Source organism: Liolophura sinensis, chromosome 7 (genome assembly GCF_032854445.1).
Source record: "Liolophura sinensis isolate JHLJ2023 chromosome 7, CUHK_Ljap_v2, whole genome shotgun sequence".
NCBI lineage: Eukaryota > Metazoa > Mollusca > Polyplacophora > Chitonida > Chitonidae > Liolophura > Liolophura sinensis.
In genome coordinates, this window is record NC_088301.1 from 57,582,296 (window position 1) to 57,599,943 (window position 17,648).

A 17,648-nucleotide genomic window follows, 5' to 3' on the forward strand; every position below is an offset into this window, starting at 1 on the left:
CTAGTCCCAGCTCTTTTATGAAAGAGGAACCATTCTGGCATTTTATGTCTTTCTGGTTTGATGCTAATGTGGTTTTGCAGACCAGGCTTCTGTCAGGACTACTCTCCATGTGTGTTTATTGGGTGTGATATATATGATAAAAGGGCCAGAGTGCAGAAGAAGTTATACATCAAGGGCTGGTTGTCCAGTAGGGCTGATGTTTAAACCATACATGTATTTGATAAAGTGGGCCCAAGCTTTAAAATATGGCTCAACACAAAAAAAAATAAAAAAAAAAATAAAGCCCAAGTACATTGAAAGGATAATGACATTGAGTTACTGATGAAAACACTTTTAGACAGATCCAGAGAGTGTTACGCCAGTTATTGAGCAGACAAAAAAAAATTATTCATATTTTGTGAATTTATTTTCTTCGCAAGCAAGTGGTGGTAATCAGTGCAATATTAATTAAGGGCACTAATGTGACCATCAAAAGCTATTTAACGTGAGTCCCAGAACTATATTTGTGATGTTCTTATGGATGCTCATGACAATTTTTTTGCTTTCTCGGATAGAAATGTGCTTAACTCGAAGTATATTTTTGTTGTAGGCATCACAACCATATTCGTGCTATTAGCTCCAGTATACTGGCAGACCTTCCGAAGCTTAGGCTGTTGGATTTAAACTACAACAGAATTGTGGATATTCAGTGGCACTTTCCCTGTTGGCCTCAGTTCTGCATCATCTGTGAGTATATGCATAATGCTTTTCCCCAATTCATAAATTCTTTAGACATATTCTTTGTTACATGCATGAATCTACTCTCAAGTGATGAAATGCAATCTTATGCATTTTAAAACAGAAGTAATTAGGAAAAGCAACATAAAATATGATATGATTGAAATGATCAGTAACTCATGTGTTGGCATTCAATCAGAATTTTGGGGCATACCGAAGGCTATTGATTGTTTTATGTTTCCATAATTTAACCAATTTGTTTTGGTTCATGATAATCATGATAATCAGGGTTTATAAGCTCAGAAATTTTGTCAGATTACCAGAGGAGGCAGAAGCACTGTTTCAAGTGGTTCCTTAAGTAGTAGTCGTTTTCCTCTGGTAGAGACATAATGAGGAGTGGTTCTAACCCCTCAGCTGTGACCATCACCAAGTTCATGCGGAATTATTCACTCACTCAAAGAATTATGTATGGAAATTGAGTCAGGAGAATTTACGATCTTCATTTGATGAAAAGTTTCGCTTTTATTGCTCAGTGCTTTCAATAAAATGTAGAGTTATGAAGGGAATGATGAGAAATTCTCTATTGATTATGGGTCATATATCATGGGCACGGACCAGCATGCTGCAGCACACTGGACCGGAGGTGATCTGCTGCGTCACTGACATCAGTGCAACACTGTGAAACTCAATTACACGCCAGCCTAAACAAGCTGTCATTGACAGCGAATCTCACGAACAAGTTGACAACTCCACCGGATAGAGGAGACCAGGGCCATAAAAAGGCTAAATGTTGCGTCTTTTTCTGGATTAGGGTAGGCGGGAAATCTGGCGAAACTTGTGATGGGTTTTGATTTGAGCTGTGAGTCAGCAGCCCCATGAGACTTCTTTTCAGGTGCTGTGAGTGGCTGACCAAACTTTTCCTCTCTCCTCAAAAATTGACGACAGCTTTGTTGGACTTCTCTCCAAAACCACACTGATTATCATGACAAAGCTCCACACTGATGCCCCCTCAAATTTAATATGCAGTATGCTGCATGTCACCCTGTCTCACCACCATTTGCCTTATCGAAAATGGCCTCTTTGGCATCTGATTTAATTCTGGAAGCTTGTGCCTGTCAAGTGAGCTGCCATTCATGACAAGACGAATGCGAGGCTGATAAGGGTTTGATAAAATGGTGCTTGTGTCTCAGCAGTGTCCTGCACATTGCGAATCACACATGGTAATTAAGTCGAATTGAGAATTGAAGGAGGGACAGGGAAAAAAAATCCATTCCCCACAGGGTACATGTTATAAGGGCTGTACTTCAGGCTCCTGGGGACACCCACTGATGCATTTAATATCACATGATTAAACCTTTATTTCCTCTTTATTTCTTGACAGATTCTTAAACAACAACCGTATTATGAGCATGGAGTGGAGAACAAAACTTTGGACAATCTGCTGCAACTGGAATGGCTCAACTAAACAAGAACAATTTGTCAAGCTTGCCAAAGGAAATTTTCAAGGAATTAAAGAAGCTTAAATACTTGTAAGTTTATGTTTGGTATCTGCTGTTGTATTTTTTTTTTCACATATGAACAATATGTTAGGATTGTTTTTCTCAACATAGATTAATCGTTTCCCTCGCCCATGCATCCCTGTGTGTTAATTTATAATCAATGGCCATCAGTGGGCTACAGTAATATTATCAAACAGTTTCTATGAAGTTGTGGAGGCCCTCCCCCTCTCCAGCTGCCTTTGATCCTGTCCCATCCTTGCTGAAGATGCCCAGAACTGATTGAATCAATTGTTACCATGCTTATTACTGGATGAGGGCCCCAACTGCTCACTTGAGCTAGAAATGTTATGTTTGACAGCAGAAAAGAAATGATGAGGATGGCAAGGCATGGATGGTTGGGTAAACCTGGTCATCAAAATGAAGTTTCTTCAGACAGTGATTCTACTTCGGGTCAATTGTGTGAGTCAGCTGTCGTCCCATTGTTCTCGGGCCAATAGCTGGATTCTTAGTCTTGCCCTTTTTACCCACCACATTAGACATTAAGAAGGCTAAGTCTGGCTAAAGATATTGTCCAGAATTTTCAAGTGCTGAATGTTTTATGACACATCCCAATTTTGTATTTGTTATTGTTTGGTCTGCATGTTTTTCTACACAAATGAAATGACACACAATTCATTTTTTCTAAATATGCATTCTTGTTACATTTATCGAACAGGGAGTTGACAAGAAATAAATTCCGTGTTGTGGAAGGGTTGATGTTCAATGGTCTTGATAGCCTTCAGGTGCTGAAGTTGCGGAGGAATAAAATCTCTATTCTTAGGGATGGAGCATTTTGGGGCCTCAACTCCATTCAAAACCTGTAAGTAGCTACCTTTTATCTTTTATCTGTTATCAGTAAACAAAAACAATGTTGGCTGAGCCTTTAAATTATTTTTATGGTCATTCTTTTTGGAACAGAAAAAAATATGAATATTCAGTAGATCATTGATTTTTTTATGAACCAGAAATCATAAATTCTGTACAGGTCCTATCAGTTTTGCATTTGATAATTTTTAGCATCCTATTGCAGATGAAAGCATTATATCTGCACTGTTTTCTGTAACGTAGGTTCTTTCTTTTTTCACCAGACACTTGGACCACAACAACATTAGCCGGGTAGAAAAGGGATGGCTGTATGGACTGAAGACAGTGGAACATTTGTAAGTTTCACCACCAGATCTGTTTACTTCAAGCATGGTCACGCTGCTGTTAAATGTGGCAGTAAATCCAATTCTGAAGGCATCGCCTTCTGTAATTCTTCACTCTAGTGGGTTAGGGAAGATTTACATAGCGACTGCTTCAGAACACACACTCCATTTAAAAGTATGCTTTCCCCTTGAGCACATCGCGGTAGACATTGATCAGAACCCGATCGTAACCTAAGGCCGACCACTATTTTTTCCCTGAATCCCTCTGGCTAGCATTTAGGGACATTTGTATTTATGTACTGAACTTTCTTCTCCATCTTGGGGAATTTCATGAGTGTCAATTCAATTTCGGACTTTACATTGCATTACTGTGGGATAGGGTTGAAATTGCAGCCTAGAAATCTGTCTACTTGACAGTGTTGTATTTCAAGCCGCAGGCGCTCTGGTAATTTACTTGTAGGATGTTGCTTTAGCATAGTAATTCCACTGAAGACCTGGGCCTCTGTTGATGCTTTTCTGTGCCTGATGCTTGCTGCCTCCCAATTAGATTAGCGTTTCGACAAATTCTCTCTCTGTAGAACTTGCATGTCTCCAACTAGATTGTCAAATGTAGGACCCAGACTTAGATGTCAGGCTCAAGCCAAGCCACTGAGCCTTCTGACTAATATGTTTGCATGGTATTTTATGAAATGTGTAAAAATGCACTGAGTACTGTTATGTATGTAAATTCAGATATACATGCAGAGGAAGTTGTGTTGTTGCATAAGGTTTTGTTATGTATTGGTGCATGTGCGCAATGTATGAGCTAGGGCCATCACTAAGTCTATCTTATACTATTATCATACTAAGTCAATGTACCCTTGATGTGTCAACAGTTCACTATTAGCAGATATTTTATGCAGGCCAGCTATTTTGGGGGAGGAATTATGGGTTGACAGATTTGGAACAATACATCCAGAAATTGTATTGTACTGGTCTGCTCCAGTGGTGCTGTATCCGTTTCCATTAGAAATGTCCCTAGTACACCCCAGAGTTCACACGTGTTGACCTGATGCATGCTGGGAGTGGAAAGTGCAAGGCCCAGGTCACCACTGGGCCTGTTGTTGAATCAGGTCCCCTCAATCAAAACCACAAGTTGGGGCTTGTAGCCTGGCCGGGGAGAGTAATTAATTGTTTTCACAACTGTGTTATATCTGTGAAAAGCACATGTTTTCTATGCCACATGTCCCCTGTCTGGTCACCCATGGCCAGACTTTTTCTTATCCCTAAATAAATAGAAACATTGTTTGCTTAAAATGGATATTATCTCACCAGTAATAAAGAATGGTTACCATTTGTTAGTCTTCTTTGTGAGTACACGTGTTTAAATGAAGTGTTAGTTTTTTTTATAGTAAGTGTTGAAAATTGAGGTATGCTTTTATTCTCAGGTCTTTGACGCACAACAACATTCAGTCCATTGAAGCAGGTGGTTGGGAATGCCCAAAGTTGCAGGAGCTGTAAGTCACTTTTGTATTGACTGTTTCTGGTGTGGAATTCATTGGTGCCTGTTAATTTGACTTAGCCCCAGTATGAATGTAACAAGATTTTATCTCCAGTTAGCTGATAGGAACAGATAGTTTTAAAATATATCATAATTGATGATTTGTAGTTTAGGAATGTTTAGTTTAATATTGATATTTTTTCTCTGGCTAAGAGTGATTTGTTAAGATTAGTTTCAGTTCCTAGATGTGACATATTTTTATTTGCCATATGAACCTAAGTCTGGAAATGGTCAAGTAGGCCATACTAGACAAGAGTTGGAAAACATCATTTTCAAAATAAGGATGAAAAAAGACATCCCCAGTGGGAGTGAAGTTAAAATAAACTATGAACTATGAGAAATAAACAACCCAATCAGAGTGTAACTGGATAGCCCCTGACTCTATCCCTGGGGAGAAGGTTAATAAGTGATTTTTCAGTGGCCCAGTGTCTTCTGACAGTGGGAGGGGAAGGTGCTGACCTTAACGAGTCTCTGGTGCAATTCCCCTGGAGGGATTGACCCCAGGTGTCCCACACCCTTCCTGGAGCACCAAGCACCTGTACTGTGCAAACCAACAGCTAGTTCTATGATCTCTAGATGAATGGGTGTTTTGTGATTTTACTTGGATTATATCCATGTGATCTGCATGTGTTGGCATTGCTCAGAGAATGGGCATACATGTACATTTTAATGAGCCATTGATGACCAGACTTTGAATTAAATAAATAACCATAAGTCCCCAGGATTCCACAGAATACATTGTTACCTATCATATCAGTGTAGTGAAATGGTGTTGAAAAAATTAAAGGACTGTAATCTTTAACTCAGTATAAAATGTATTCAAAACAAGCTATTGCCACTGCTACACCAGGAGTATTATTAGATGTGAATAATCTTGGTATGATCATATAAAAGAAAAGTAACAGGAGCTAAGAGGAGATTTGAAATTCAAGGCCAATGAGGGGTTAAATTGTTTGGAATCTGAGATCGACAGTTATGTTTTGGGTACTGTTTTGCAAGGAAAGGTCTGGTGTGAAGTGAAAGACAGCAACACTGGGTTTGTCAGGGCTGTGTGTTTATTTTTGCTGGTCCATGACTTCCACAGTGCTGTTGATGAACATGTGGTAGTCATCCACAGCTATGTTTTAGAGAAGGCAGTTGTTGGAAACTAGCCCTGCCTCCTCTGCTATACCTACCCACCCCAGTGACAGTCCCAGATGGAAAACATCTTTAATAGGGGAGAAAAGCCAACTGGCAAAACAAGAAACCAGTTCCAGTTCAAATGACAGGGCTTGAAATTTCACTGCTATCACAGCTCAAGTGGCCCAGTAGCCGCTGCCTGTTACAGCAGTGGGGTTTCACCCAACTATTTGGCCCGCTAGACCCCAGCCCGGGGTGTGTTTTAAGGAAGACTTAGCTGACTTGTTAAGTTGAGTGACTGTTGACTGTAGGGTAAACAAAGCCCTTGATTTCAACACCCTCCTTTTTCAACAAGCTTGCTTTGATAACACATTCAAAACTTTTCACGCCCAAATATCTATACACCTGTTTATAACAACAACGTTGGTATCTGAAACTAACAAAAAACATACCCTTAAGATGCAACAGTTGGGGCCTTACCAACTGACACAGTACTTGTTGCAGGCTTCACACACCACAACTGTGAGGTATCAGGAAATGACCTTGCCTATACAGCTCAGAGCTTTATTTAATAGAAATAGGTTAAACTGTTACCTGAACAGTGTGCATTGTTCATTCTAGAATACCAAAGCTTTCATTGATATAGACATAATAAATCATTCCACTGAAATGAGGGCCTATATTGTAAATGATTCAGATTTGCAATGGCATAGATCATAATTTCTTGTCTTATTTCTCTGGATAAAAAGCATCTTTGTAAAGCTAAAATTTAATTGATTGTTTTTTTTTTTTTTTACACATTTGTTTTTAGGGACTTGATGTACAACAAACTGACTACCATCAATGAGTGGACATTTCAAGGCCTACCACAACTGAAGTTTATCTACCTGGATCATAATAACATCTCCCACATTGATGATGGTGCTTTCAGTGGACTCCGTAAACTTCATAACCTGTAAGTTCTATGTGCTGGTTACATTTGATTAAATGCAAACAAATGGCATGGAAGGAAAGTTTAAAATTCACGCAGTACTAAATGCCTTGGGAAGTTGTATAATGTATGCAATATAACCAAGGAAAGTCATCCTGCAAATCAATGGAGGAAGCTTATGATTTAGTGTGGACATTGATGTGCATGTTACGGGTTTAAGGAGTGTTTAAGGGGAGTGTTGTGTTAGATACAGGAGGGAATTCAGAAGTGTGTGACTGCAAGAACCAAGACACGCTTCAGACTTGTTGAGGAGGTACAAAACCTACTCTGAAGTGAGACAATCAAGAAAAAAAGGAAATCTCTTTAATTGAAGCCAGGGCCTCCTTAACCTGATATTTGTTTAGAAGTGAACTTGAGGCAAATTGGTGGCCTCCCATTGTAGAAGTGTTTTTTTGTGAGTGACATCCCACCGAGGTTGTCATTCTCAGGTAGGGTCAATATTGACGGAGTAAAACAAACCATGCTGGCTCTCCCTCTAGTCTGCCATTCTCACACTCCACTAATTGGTCTTGGGGACTCGCTAAACACATAGCTGCAAAATGGGAACTCGGCAAATATAAGCACTTACAGCTGACCAAATATTACACCACATACCTATTGTCATGCAACATCTTAACACACCAGGGCCTTATGACCTGCAACTTACAGAAAGCTTCTTTTGGTCAGTGGGTAGGGTGGGGAAAATAAGTTAGATACAAAAGGGAGGAGGCTGTTCAATCCAAAGAAATTGAACTTAGGTAATTATCTTTGTTGAACGCACAAGGAATTACTCTAGTATAATAACTTCAAGGAATGTAGAAAAAATGGATGATGTAGGGAGTTTGTTAAGAGGTAATATATCAGAATACTAAAATAATGAGTGGAGATGCTTGAATGGGAAGACATGGTAAAATGTTTCTCTTGATGACAATTCGGGTGTAGAAAGACAGAAGGGAATATGAGCATTCATGAAGATAGAATTTATAAGGGTAATCATGGATTGTGTGATCAGGAAGGTCTGTGGGTTTCATTTTGGCCAAGCTGTCTATTGTATGTCAAATGATGCCATTTTCAAATCCAAAGACCTGTTTACTGGTTCAGGTATGTTCTTGCCAAGATCAGTTTAAGGCATTGCTGGAGATAACCATTAGGTCTTAATCATTCATTCATTCATTTGAAAGGCCATGACCATGTCACTCAAACCACTCATGTCATCCATTTTTGTTTCATACATTGATACTCCATTATTTTGAAATGCTGCAAATATAATAGTTATCCAACTATTTCACCTTCAGGGAGATGAACCATAATGAAATCTCGTGGACAGTGGAGGACATGAATGGTGCATTTTTAGGCCTGGAGTCCCTTGGCAAGCTTGGTCTGAACAGTAACCGAATCAGGTCTATTGCTCGTGAAGCATTTGTGGGCCTAGAAGGACTAAAACAACTACAGCTGACAGACAATAGCATCACCTCAATCCAGGAGAATGCTTTTCAAGCAATGGTGGATCTCCGGGAACTGTAAGCAAGCTTTGATTTCCCTAAATTTTACAGAAATAATAGAAATTTTGGTCACAGCTGAAATAACCTACAGCACGTTTGTATGACTAGTTTGTTAGTCATGAACAGTTATGTGATGTTAGTGACACACCTACTGTATTCTCGTTGTGTCTTGAGTGTAGCCGTTTGTAGTGAAAGTAAAATCCATTACCTACTCCAGACTCACTCATTTTGGCTCGGGAACGAAAAACTGATGTAAGCTTTCTATCAGGTCTTTTGCTGATCTGACCAGCCAACAGGTGCAAAAAGCAGCTTTTCAGGTTTTTTACTGGACATTTGTTTTTTTCTAAATACTAAAGCAATGTCATCTTGAGCCGTACTTAAAAGTGGCATATTTTACATTACTCTGAGGGGGTTAAGGGTCCAGCGATAGTGAAGCAGGTGTTTGGTGTAACGATAAGAGTGGAATTTGCGAGGTGCAAAGTCTGAGCAGGCAAATAAGGCCAGTCATTTTCTCCTGCCTGTGATCAGGTGAAACGCATTGGTGGCTATGGCAAACCCTCACCTTTTTAGATGGCTAGTTTGCTTGTAGCTTTTTTGTTGGCAACAGGTGGACATCCCATTAGTGTCATCTCATCGAGGCTGGGATAATCAGGGTAAACAAATCATTAGAGGTCAGCACAGAGAAAGTACCCTGATGGGAAAGCCAATTACTGTGTTTGTAAGAGTTTTCTCTGGATACCACGGACCGTTGCTCCAATTATATCTTGTGTTATTCTTCTGTATTTTTTGGGATTGCCTTGTCGATCATGCGTTTGATTTGCTTAAGGTTCTATCTTAGTGGACTCGGATAGATGAGCCTGATATAGGACACAAACAAAATTGAGTTCATTTCGTAAGTGGTTGTGCTAATCTGTTAAGAATACTTCAGCTTTTAATCAGCTGCATTTTGACAAACGAGGGCCTTGCTTAGTTTCTTTGCCTGGTTTGTTTTTAGCCACCTGAATTCCTCCAACTTGCTTTGTGATTGTAAGCTGTCCTGGTTACCTGTTTGGCTGAAAAGAGCAGGGTTTGAATCTTCAGTCAATGGAATTTGTGCCCACCCCGAATGGCTGAAGGGAAAGAGTATCTTCACAATTGATCAGGACGACTTCAAATGCAGTGAGTATTTCCATAGGTCTCCTTCCATACTAGACAACACAAACCTATCTAGAAGAAAGATAAAATATAAAAGTTACTTTGTTAAGGATTGATCTTGGTGAGGTTACCTTCATAGTTGTACTCTGCAAACAACAGAAGGGAGTAGATGAGTGGCCCAACAAAATACATGTAGTGGTGCTCCTTTATAGCTACACAGTTGCCTTCTCTCAGTATGCACACAGATTCTTACAAATATACCAGCATACTATCATACTGCTCGAATCTGCACGAGAGCCATTGCTGCATTGAAACATTAAAGGCATTTTCTCTGCATTAATTTTTAAATCTCGTTCTTTTTTGCAGAGGATTTTCCCAAACCTATCATCATTCAGCAGCCAAAGTCTGAGAAAGCCCTGAAAGGGGCAAATGTGACACTGCAGTGTGCAGCAGCAAGTAGTGGTACCTATCCAACAAAGTGTCAGTGGAGAAAGGACAACGTGGTAAGCACACCTGTCTCTTACCACATATGATGCCACATAAATGTACAACTAATGAGAGTGGATTTCTGTGATGATGGCAAATCACATCTGTTTTCAGGTATTTTAGTTGTCACATAACTATATTTTTGGTCCAGTACAAGTGTGTGGTAAAGCTTTGTTTCTTAATGATTTGTTGGGTTTTCTTTCAGATTATGACTAATGCAGACATTGAGAATTTTGCTAGCCAGGAAGATGACATCACAAATTATGTTTCCAAACTTCACCTGCGAAATATCCAGGATGATGCTGCTGGGAAGTACCAGTGCATCATTTCAAACAACTTTGGCCCAGCCTATTCCAAGAAGGCTGACATCACTGTTCATGGTAAGTGGACATAACACTATATATAACACTCCTGAAATGTATATCTTTCATTAAATTATGAATGTGTACTCTAGCAATACCTCAGAGATGTAGCTGTCAGTTAAACCACATTTATATGCACTTGTATGAAATGTGATTTATTAAAGAAAGCAAACTGAGGACATAGACATAGATTTCATTGTCGGATGGTATTATGACCCTGTTCTTCCTTTCAGTGTACCCATGGTTTACAAAAACTCCCATCGACGTGACAGTGAAGGCAGGCAGCACTGCCAAGCTGGAGTGTGCAGCCAAGGGCCAGCCTCCTCCTCAGATTGCCTTCCAGAAAGATGGGGGAGATGACTTTCCAGCAGCTAGAGAACGGAGAATGCATGTGATGCCCACAGATGAAGTCTTTTTCATTGTTAGTGTGAAGAGCTCAGACGAGGGTGTTTATAGCTGCACAGCAACCAATGATGCTGGGACAATTATAGCCAATGCCAGCCTCACTGTGTTAGGTATGTACAAACTACTGTTTCGTCATGATGCCTTGCTGTGCACTGAATGGCCAGAATTTCAGAAGTATGGCTAGATGTGGAAAAGCTTCAAATAGTATTGATAAGAATATAGAAACCACTTTGAACATCAGTAAAGCAATGTTCCTTCAAGCTTTCATAGATACTTATGATGATAGTGTTGCCAAATTATGAATTTTTGTCAACAAACAGAAACCCCATCATTTGTGAGACCAATGGAAGACAAGAAGACCCAGGAGGGGGAGACTACAGTGATGGAGTGCTTGTCATCTGGCAGCCCAAAGCCAAGGCTCAACTGGCAGAAAGATGGACGCCCATTGGAGATGACCCAGCGACACTTCTTTACTGCCCATAACCAGCTTCTGATTATTGTCCAAACCCAGCCTAGTGACTCTGGCAAATACACGTGCATCATGTCCAATACGCTGGGCACGAAGAAGGATGAGTCCAACCTGGTGGTGATCACAGCAGCAGGCACAGCGTCCCGTGTGAGCATTGATGGTGGGCTTGGTGGGCTGGATGATGAGTCTACAACCACAGGGATTATAATCATTGCTGTTGTCTGCTGTGTGGTCGGAACATCTCTGGTTTGGGTCATCATCATTTATCAGACAAGGAAAAGGCACGAGGAGTACAGCACCACGCCTACAGGTGAGCCACATTCTCCTCTTTACTACATGAAGCAGTTTCATCCACCAGGGAAATATTGGGCCAAATATATCAAATGCATAGCATAGCAGTAATCATTATTACATGTATGAAATCACACAGGTGTGTGTAAGAAGAACTTATTCATTAACTATGGTTTCTTGACAGATGAAACAACATTACCTGGGGAAGTACCAAGTTCGAGTTGTAATACCTCAGAGAAAGAAGCCAGCTACCTGACCGGAGCGTTCTCTGTGACCGGATACCACTACCATGGTCAGTCTTCCGTCTTCAGCTCTTATTGGTGTATGCTATTTTTACAAATGAAATATGAAAAAAGTGCCTTGAAGATATTAACTCAACTGTTGAATGTTCCCCTGTTCTTGGCATGACATTGTGATCCTTATGTCCTTTCTGTATGTGCAGATTATCAGCTTAAAGAAGCCTCTTATGACCCAGGAGGAGGGCGTGGTTTCCCTGGGGCAACATTTGGGTGCAGCTCTGCTAAAGGCCGACATGCGGCTATATTTCCAAGAGATGCAGATCAGCAGTGCGTTCCCCTCACCCTAGGAGAGCACCAGCCTGCTCAGAACTCTGGGGGTAGGTACCATGGGTAACTTGGATAGCAATCATGAATGGTCAGTCACGCCGGATTTGGTACCTGTTTTGTGATTTGGCTGTAAAGAAATACTGTTTATATCCATAACATTAAAATGCATAAATTTGTATGCATTGTGCTGGTAACTGTTCAAACATGATGGATTTTTATGAAGTCATAGTCATAGGATACTAGTCAAGTGTACAACTGACAGGTGCCTTGTTGTTGTCTTTACTCATAGGTAACAGTGTTTCAAGCCTGCAGTACCCTAACAGTGACACTGACTCCCTGAAAAGTTCCCACAGCACAGACAGCACCCGAATGAGTGGCCAGGACACCCTACAGCCGTTTCACCCTATCAGCACAAATCACGACCGGTTAGAGAACAGCAGCCACGGAGAGGAGCCTGAGACAGTTGTCATTGTGCACCAGTACCCCAGCCCTTCGTCACTGTCCTCCGGGCATCCACCCAACCCTACCACAACATGCTCCTCACCCAACAGCACTGCTCATGACAGACACCACGGTGCCCAGCCGCCTGGCAATGCACAAGAGCATAGTAAGTATACTAGATCATGCTAGGCTATAAGTAGGAAGTTGTGGAGAGCAATGGCCAAATGTAGATGGATGGCTTATATGTAAAGACCAGACCACTTACACTGTTGTTGATATTGTAGATTGTTCTTACACTACTTACTCACCCAAGTTATTAGCAGAAATCCTGCTGAAAGGAAAGTACAAGAGAAAGAATATTCATGTACATACTGTCAAACTTCAAGATAAGATATGTTTATGGTAAGCACACATTTAAAGCAAGCTTTGTGTTTTTTGTTTTTTTTTAATCACCCACAGCTTTTCCGTCGGAAGAAGTGCCCAGTGTATATAGTAATGGGGATGTTAGGGGCACCTATTCGCACACAGCGCCCTCTGTTGTACAAAGCCACAGTAATCCTGCCCTCAGGTTAACCTCATGTCCTAAAGGTAACAATGTAGAAAAGGCATTTTTTTGGTATTGTGGTCAATATGGATGCTTAGATATTTACGTGGGCAATGTGCAGCACATTCTGGTGCGCTGTAATTCATCCTGAATGGGTTTTGAAAGGATCCTTCACATAGGGTGAGCATAGGATCAGTTACGCTTGTATGATCATTTGATTGATTCATTTATTTATTTGATTTATTTTCAAAAAAACGTTTCACTTATACAATGTCGGCCAACTATATGGCAGCAGAAAACTGGTCTGGGGATGTTTGTATGAAGGATAGGTTGATGACGTGGCCACTGTATTATTTGCTTGAGTTGCTCCCTTCTTGTACATCTAGTATCTAAGAGATGATAATAAAGTGAGTTTTAGTGTTCGCTTTGTTAAATCACATCTCTCTTGCTCATTGTAATTATGTATATGTTAATAAGCCTGGTTTTCACATTTTGTCATTGTAGATAGTGTGAGTGGGGATTGCCCAGTGATCACGCGGCCGTTGTCTTATGTCGGGATGATCTCTTATCCGGTTTCACCTGTAAATACTCACTACGACCCTCAGTCCCTGGGTTCGTCTTCGCAGACATGTTCATGCTCTCATAAACTCAAGTTAAGAGGCCCTCCAGAGGAGAGCACTCCATGTGACTGCATAAATAGACGCGTGGCAAACTTACAGCATCCTCTGTCCTCTATCATTCCAAACTCGGCCTCCGATACTACCGCCTCACATTCGCCACAAATCCATGACTCGTCAAACGTACATCACCCCCCTTACGTAGTGGACCGACCTACTGTGGCTGTATAGCACACGCAAATTGGACCTGACCTGGTCAGGCCAGTTTAGGTATACGTACTGAGTTATATTTATGTATATATATACCGGCAAGTAAATATCTGTGTACATTTATGTGTGTCAAGGAATGGTGCAAGGAGGGTGAATATTTGTACGTTTCGTTGTGGCAAATGTGGAGTTCAAGTGTCGAGGAGTTTGGAGGAAGAAGCTGTGATGTGATTCAATGCAGGGAAAGACTGAAGTCCAGTTCGTCGCACACTGATTTTTCCCATATTCTGTTGTTTTTCTGCTGGTGTGTGCGTTTGTGTGTATCTTGGTGGTCACAAGTGTGCTATAGGAAGTTCTCCATCTAATAAAGTGCTTGATCATTCTGTCATCCGGAGAATGACCGGATAGTACACCAAGGATGACAGCTGGAGGTTTCTCATGGAGTTAAACGGGTATTAGAACTGTAAACCTAACTTATATTAAGTTTGTGAATACGGTTACATGATGTGTATGTTATTTTTGAGACAGACACATGAGTCGAGTAAAACAGGCTCACCAAGGATCTGCCAAGGACCATACTGAACTTGTACAATTTAGAAGTGAAACTGCAAGTGCTGTGCTTTTGGACTGACTGACAGCTGTATCCATCCACCTGGGTTACCAGAGGGTAATTTCTTAATGCATCTCTCAGCTGCCATGGCAGGACCATATCAACTGAAAAGGTCTCTAGCAGATAGCTAGGGAGGGTGGGGTAGATTTAGGGTGGGATAGATGTTTTGTTTGGGGGGGTGCAGGGGTGTTAGTAAATCAAGAACAAGGCCTGCTTTGTCAACTGGCCTATGAGCAGCCCTGGAATTTTGCAACGAGAAAAATCTAACATGTGTGATTTATGTATCTATATTGTACATATTTGATAGGTACCACACAATGGCGAGAAGGCCGGCAATGAAGATGTCTACTTTGACTGATATGATTGAAGGGTAATCCTCTCCTAATGTTTGTCTCCAGTTGTCTGCCCCTTGTTGGGAGTGCCATAGCAATACGTTCTGACTGCTCGGGGATTTCTGCCCGTAGTATTCAATGTTATGTTTGTCATTGTCTTTTCAGGTAATTTTTTTGTGAATTTTTTCAAATCGGCCAGAATTAATCATTTCAAAGTACATGATGTAGCCACTAATCACTTGCTAAATTTTCACACCTTAGATTGTATTTCAAAGAAGAACTGGAATTAATTTCAGATACCTCTTCCATGAGAATTAATTTTGCATTAAAAGAGCTGACATTTGTGATTTTCCCCTCTTTAAATGAATGTTTTATAAGGTTAATTGTTGTGCATTAGCAAAGCTTCAGTGGCAATGATACTGCTTTCTGACTGTTTTGAGATACAGCTGTTTATTCTCTGTAACTTACTTTGTTAGTTCATCTCTTGTTGCTATCGCAGGCCGATACATTTTTCGAGTTATACTACTGTTCTGATTTTATGACATTTTATAAGCCTCTGTTAATGTTTGATTCACTTGAGCTTTGTTAATTATTGGTAAGAATAGGGAGGGACTATAGGCAAGTATGAGCATAATACCCTTAAAGCTACGGTGCCTGTGGTCAGGGTTTGGGGGCGAGGGGAGTAGCACTTTAAAGAAGAGCCATAATAAGGAAAATCTACTTCTCACTGCAGTGTACTTGGCAGGGGCTGTGATACAGGACGTTACCTGTAAGAAAGAGAAAGGAACACATTTTGACATAATCAAAGGGAAATCCAATAGATGGTAGACAAAGAGCACAATTGGCTATTTTTAAGGATAAATAAGTACAAGGGTAGAAATTGTTGTTTCTGTACGCAACTTTGTACAGAGTTGTATGTAGTATAATCCACTACCTCAATTTTAGATATGTTTTCTTTAAATCCAACATGCTGTTTTGCAGTTTTGGTGCTGTTCTGACTTAGGATTTAAATTGTTATTGATTAGTATTGCATTTTAGACTGTGTTGTAGAATTTTCTGGTAAATTCCTAAATTTTATGATTAAAGTTTGTTGTTCTGCCAGTGATCCATTCATTCAGCAATGCTGGCCTGAATAATCAATATGAAATCTTGTTTAGGTGTGCCATTAGAGTTGTGGTTCATATGTACCTGTCGGTAACAAAGTGCTTACATTTATTTTTATAACTTTGGTGAAAACCCAGATCCCTACTTCTGAGTAGACCTATCTGTTTGCTTCAGAAGGGATAGTGCTCTGTCCAAAAAGGTTACCACATCAAGACTGAGTAAGGAGGGAGATGGGTAAAGAAGGGGTTGGGACTGCAAACATATTGTAGTAATTGGGATTTGTTATATAAAAATAAATATATATATTATATATATATATATGATATGCTATAGACAAACACATGTATTGGGGAGTTGGGCTGGGCGGGGGGTGTACTTGTCCAGCGTCTTATATTTATTGTAAAATTGGGGGGGTGGGGTGCGCTGAATTCTGGACAGGGCATTAGAGTTCTTGTCTGTCAGATTCTATACTACCTGAGAGACTTGAAAAATAAAAGATACAAATACCTAATCGCACCATTCTTGTTCTACTTTATTTATGATGATATGACCGCATGATCATGAAAGCACACATGCTATTTGTGTGGTACAGCAGACCATGTCTTTAGTCTGTCCAAGGTTACACATCGAGCTTGCTATTGGCAACGGTCTGGGAAGTGCTTTAATGGCCATGAAATTTCGGTTTCGTTTGTGTTATTCATGTTTTCAGGTCCTATTATGGTGGCTCACCCAATGTTGCTTAGGGTTTCATGGTCTTACGGTGGTTTGGGGTGTTACACCAGTTTTCTTGGCCTGATGACGGTTCCCCTGTGTCGCTCAGGTGTCTGTGGCCATATTTTAGATCGTTTGAGATGGGTATTCAGGGACATTCCTCATGTTTGTGAAGCATAGATGCTACACGGAAAAACCCGAAAAACTGCTATCATTGTCCACTTTTGGTCCCTAATGCTGTGCTCTGAAAATGCACACGCAAATTTTACCCTAGAACAGGAATGTTCCTGTTTGGCTCGAAGATAAAAGCTTATATGACTTCCAAAATTACAGAAAATTTGAATTCAGTTAAATAACTGCGCAGACCAACACGTCTCCATAAATGTGGGAGAAAAAAATATTAAGCATTATCACGACAACACTGAAAAGCCAGAAAAAATTAAAATGACAAATGTATTATTTGTTGTCTTACGTCGGGATGTTACAAGGTCTTCACTGCCCTTGTTTCTCTCTGTGCTGTAGGTCTTTAAATAGTAGTTTTTGGTTTGTATAAACGCCATTACAATAAGCTTTAAGCGGACCTCAGTTCATAGACCTTGTAACAGAGCCAGAGTTGCCCAGCATACTTGTGCTCCTTGGGCTGAATCCGGTGTGGTATGTACATGATAGGACAACTTCCTGTGTCGTTAGTGGCACAGTGGTCACTTGACGTATACACACATATTGACCAGTACTTGTCATTTAAGGATCAACACTCAACATGACTTTAATGATTGGCTGAATGCATCATTGAAACAGATGCGGGAAAGGCAAGTAATTGAGGAACTGGACGACA

General features: G+C 40.5%; 1 protein-coding gene across 1 annotated transcript in view; it reads left to right on the plus strand.

Moving 5' to 3' along the window:
* LOC135471059 (leucine-rich repeats and immunoglobulin-like domains protein 2) overlaps nt 1-16,451 on the plus strand; it is a 40,846-nt gene extending 24,395 nt beyond the window's left edge. The window contains 18 exon segments of the mRNA XM_064750108.1: nt 590-730; nt 2,099-2,132; nt 2,134-2,246; nt 2,932-3,075; nt 3,344-3,415; nt 4,831-4,899; nt 6,874-7,017; nt 8,328-8,552; nt 9,529-9,692; nt 10,035-10,171; nt 10,360-10,534; nt 10,750-11,031; nt 11,242-11,700; nt 11,866-11,973; nt 12,124-12,297; nt 12,537-12,854; nt 13,148-13,276; nt 13,737-16,451. Of these exon segments, the coding sequence (XP_064606178.1) occupies nt 590-730; nt 2,099-2,132; nt 2,134-2,246; nt 2,932-3,075; nt 3,344-3,415; nt 4,831-4,899; nt 6,874-7,017; nt 8,328-8,552; nt 9,529-9,692; nt 10,035-10,171; nt 10,360-10,534; nt 10,750-11,031; nt 11,242-11,700; nt 11,866-11,973; nt 12,124-12,297; nt 12,537-12,854; nt 13,148-13,276; nt 13,737-14,080 (3,232 nt within the window). The 3' untranslated portion in view covers nt 14,081-16,451.
* The last annotated feature ends 1,197 nt before the right edge of the window (nt 16,452-17,648 follow it).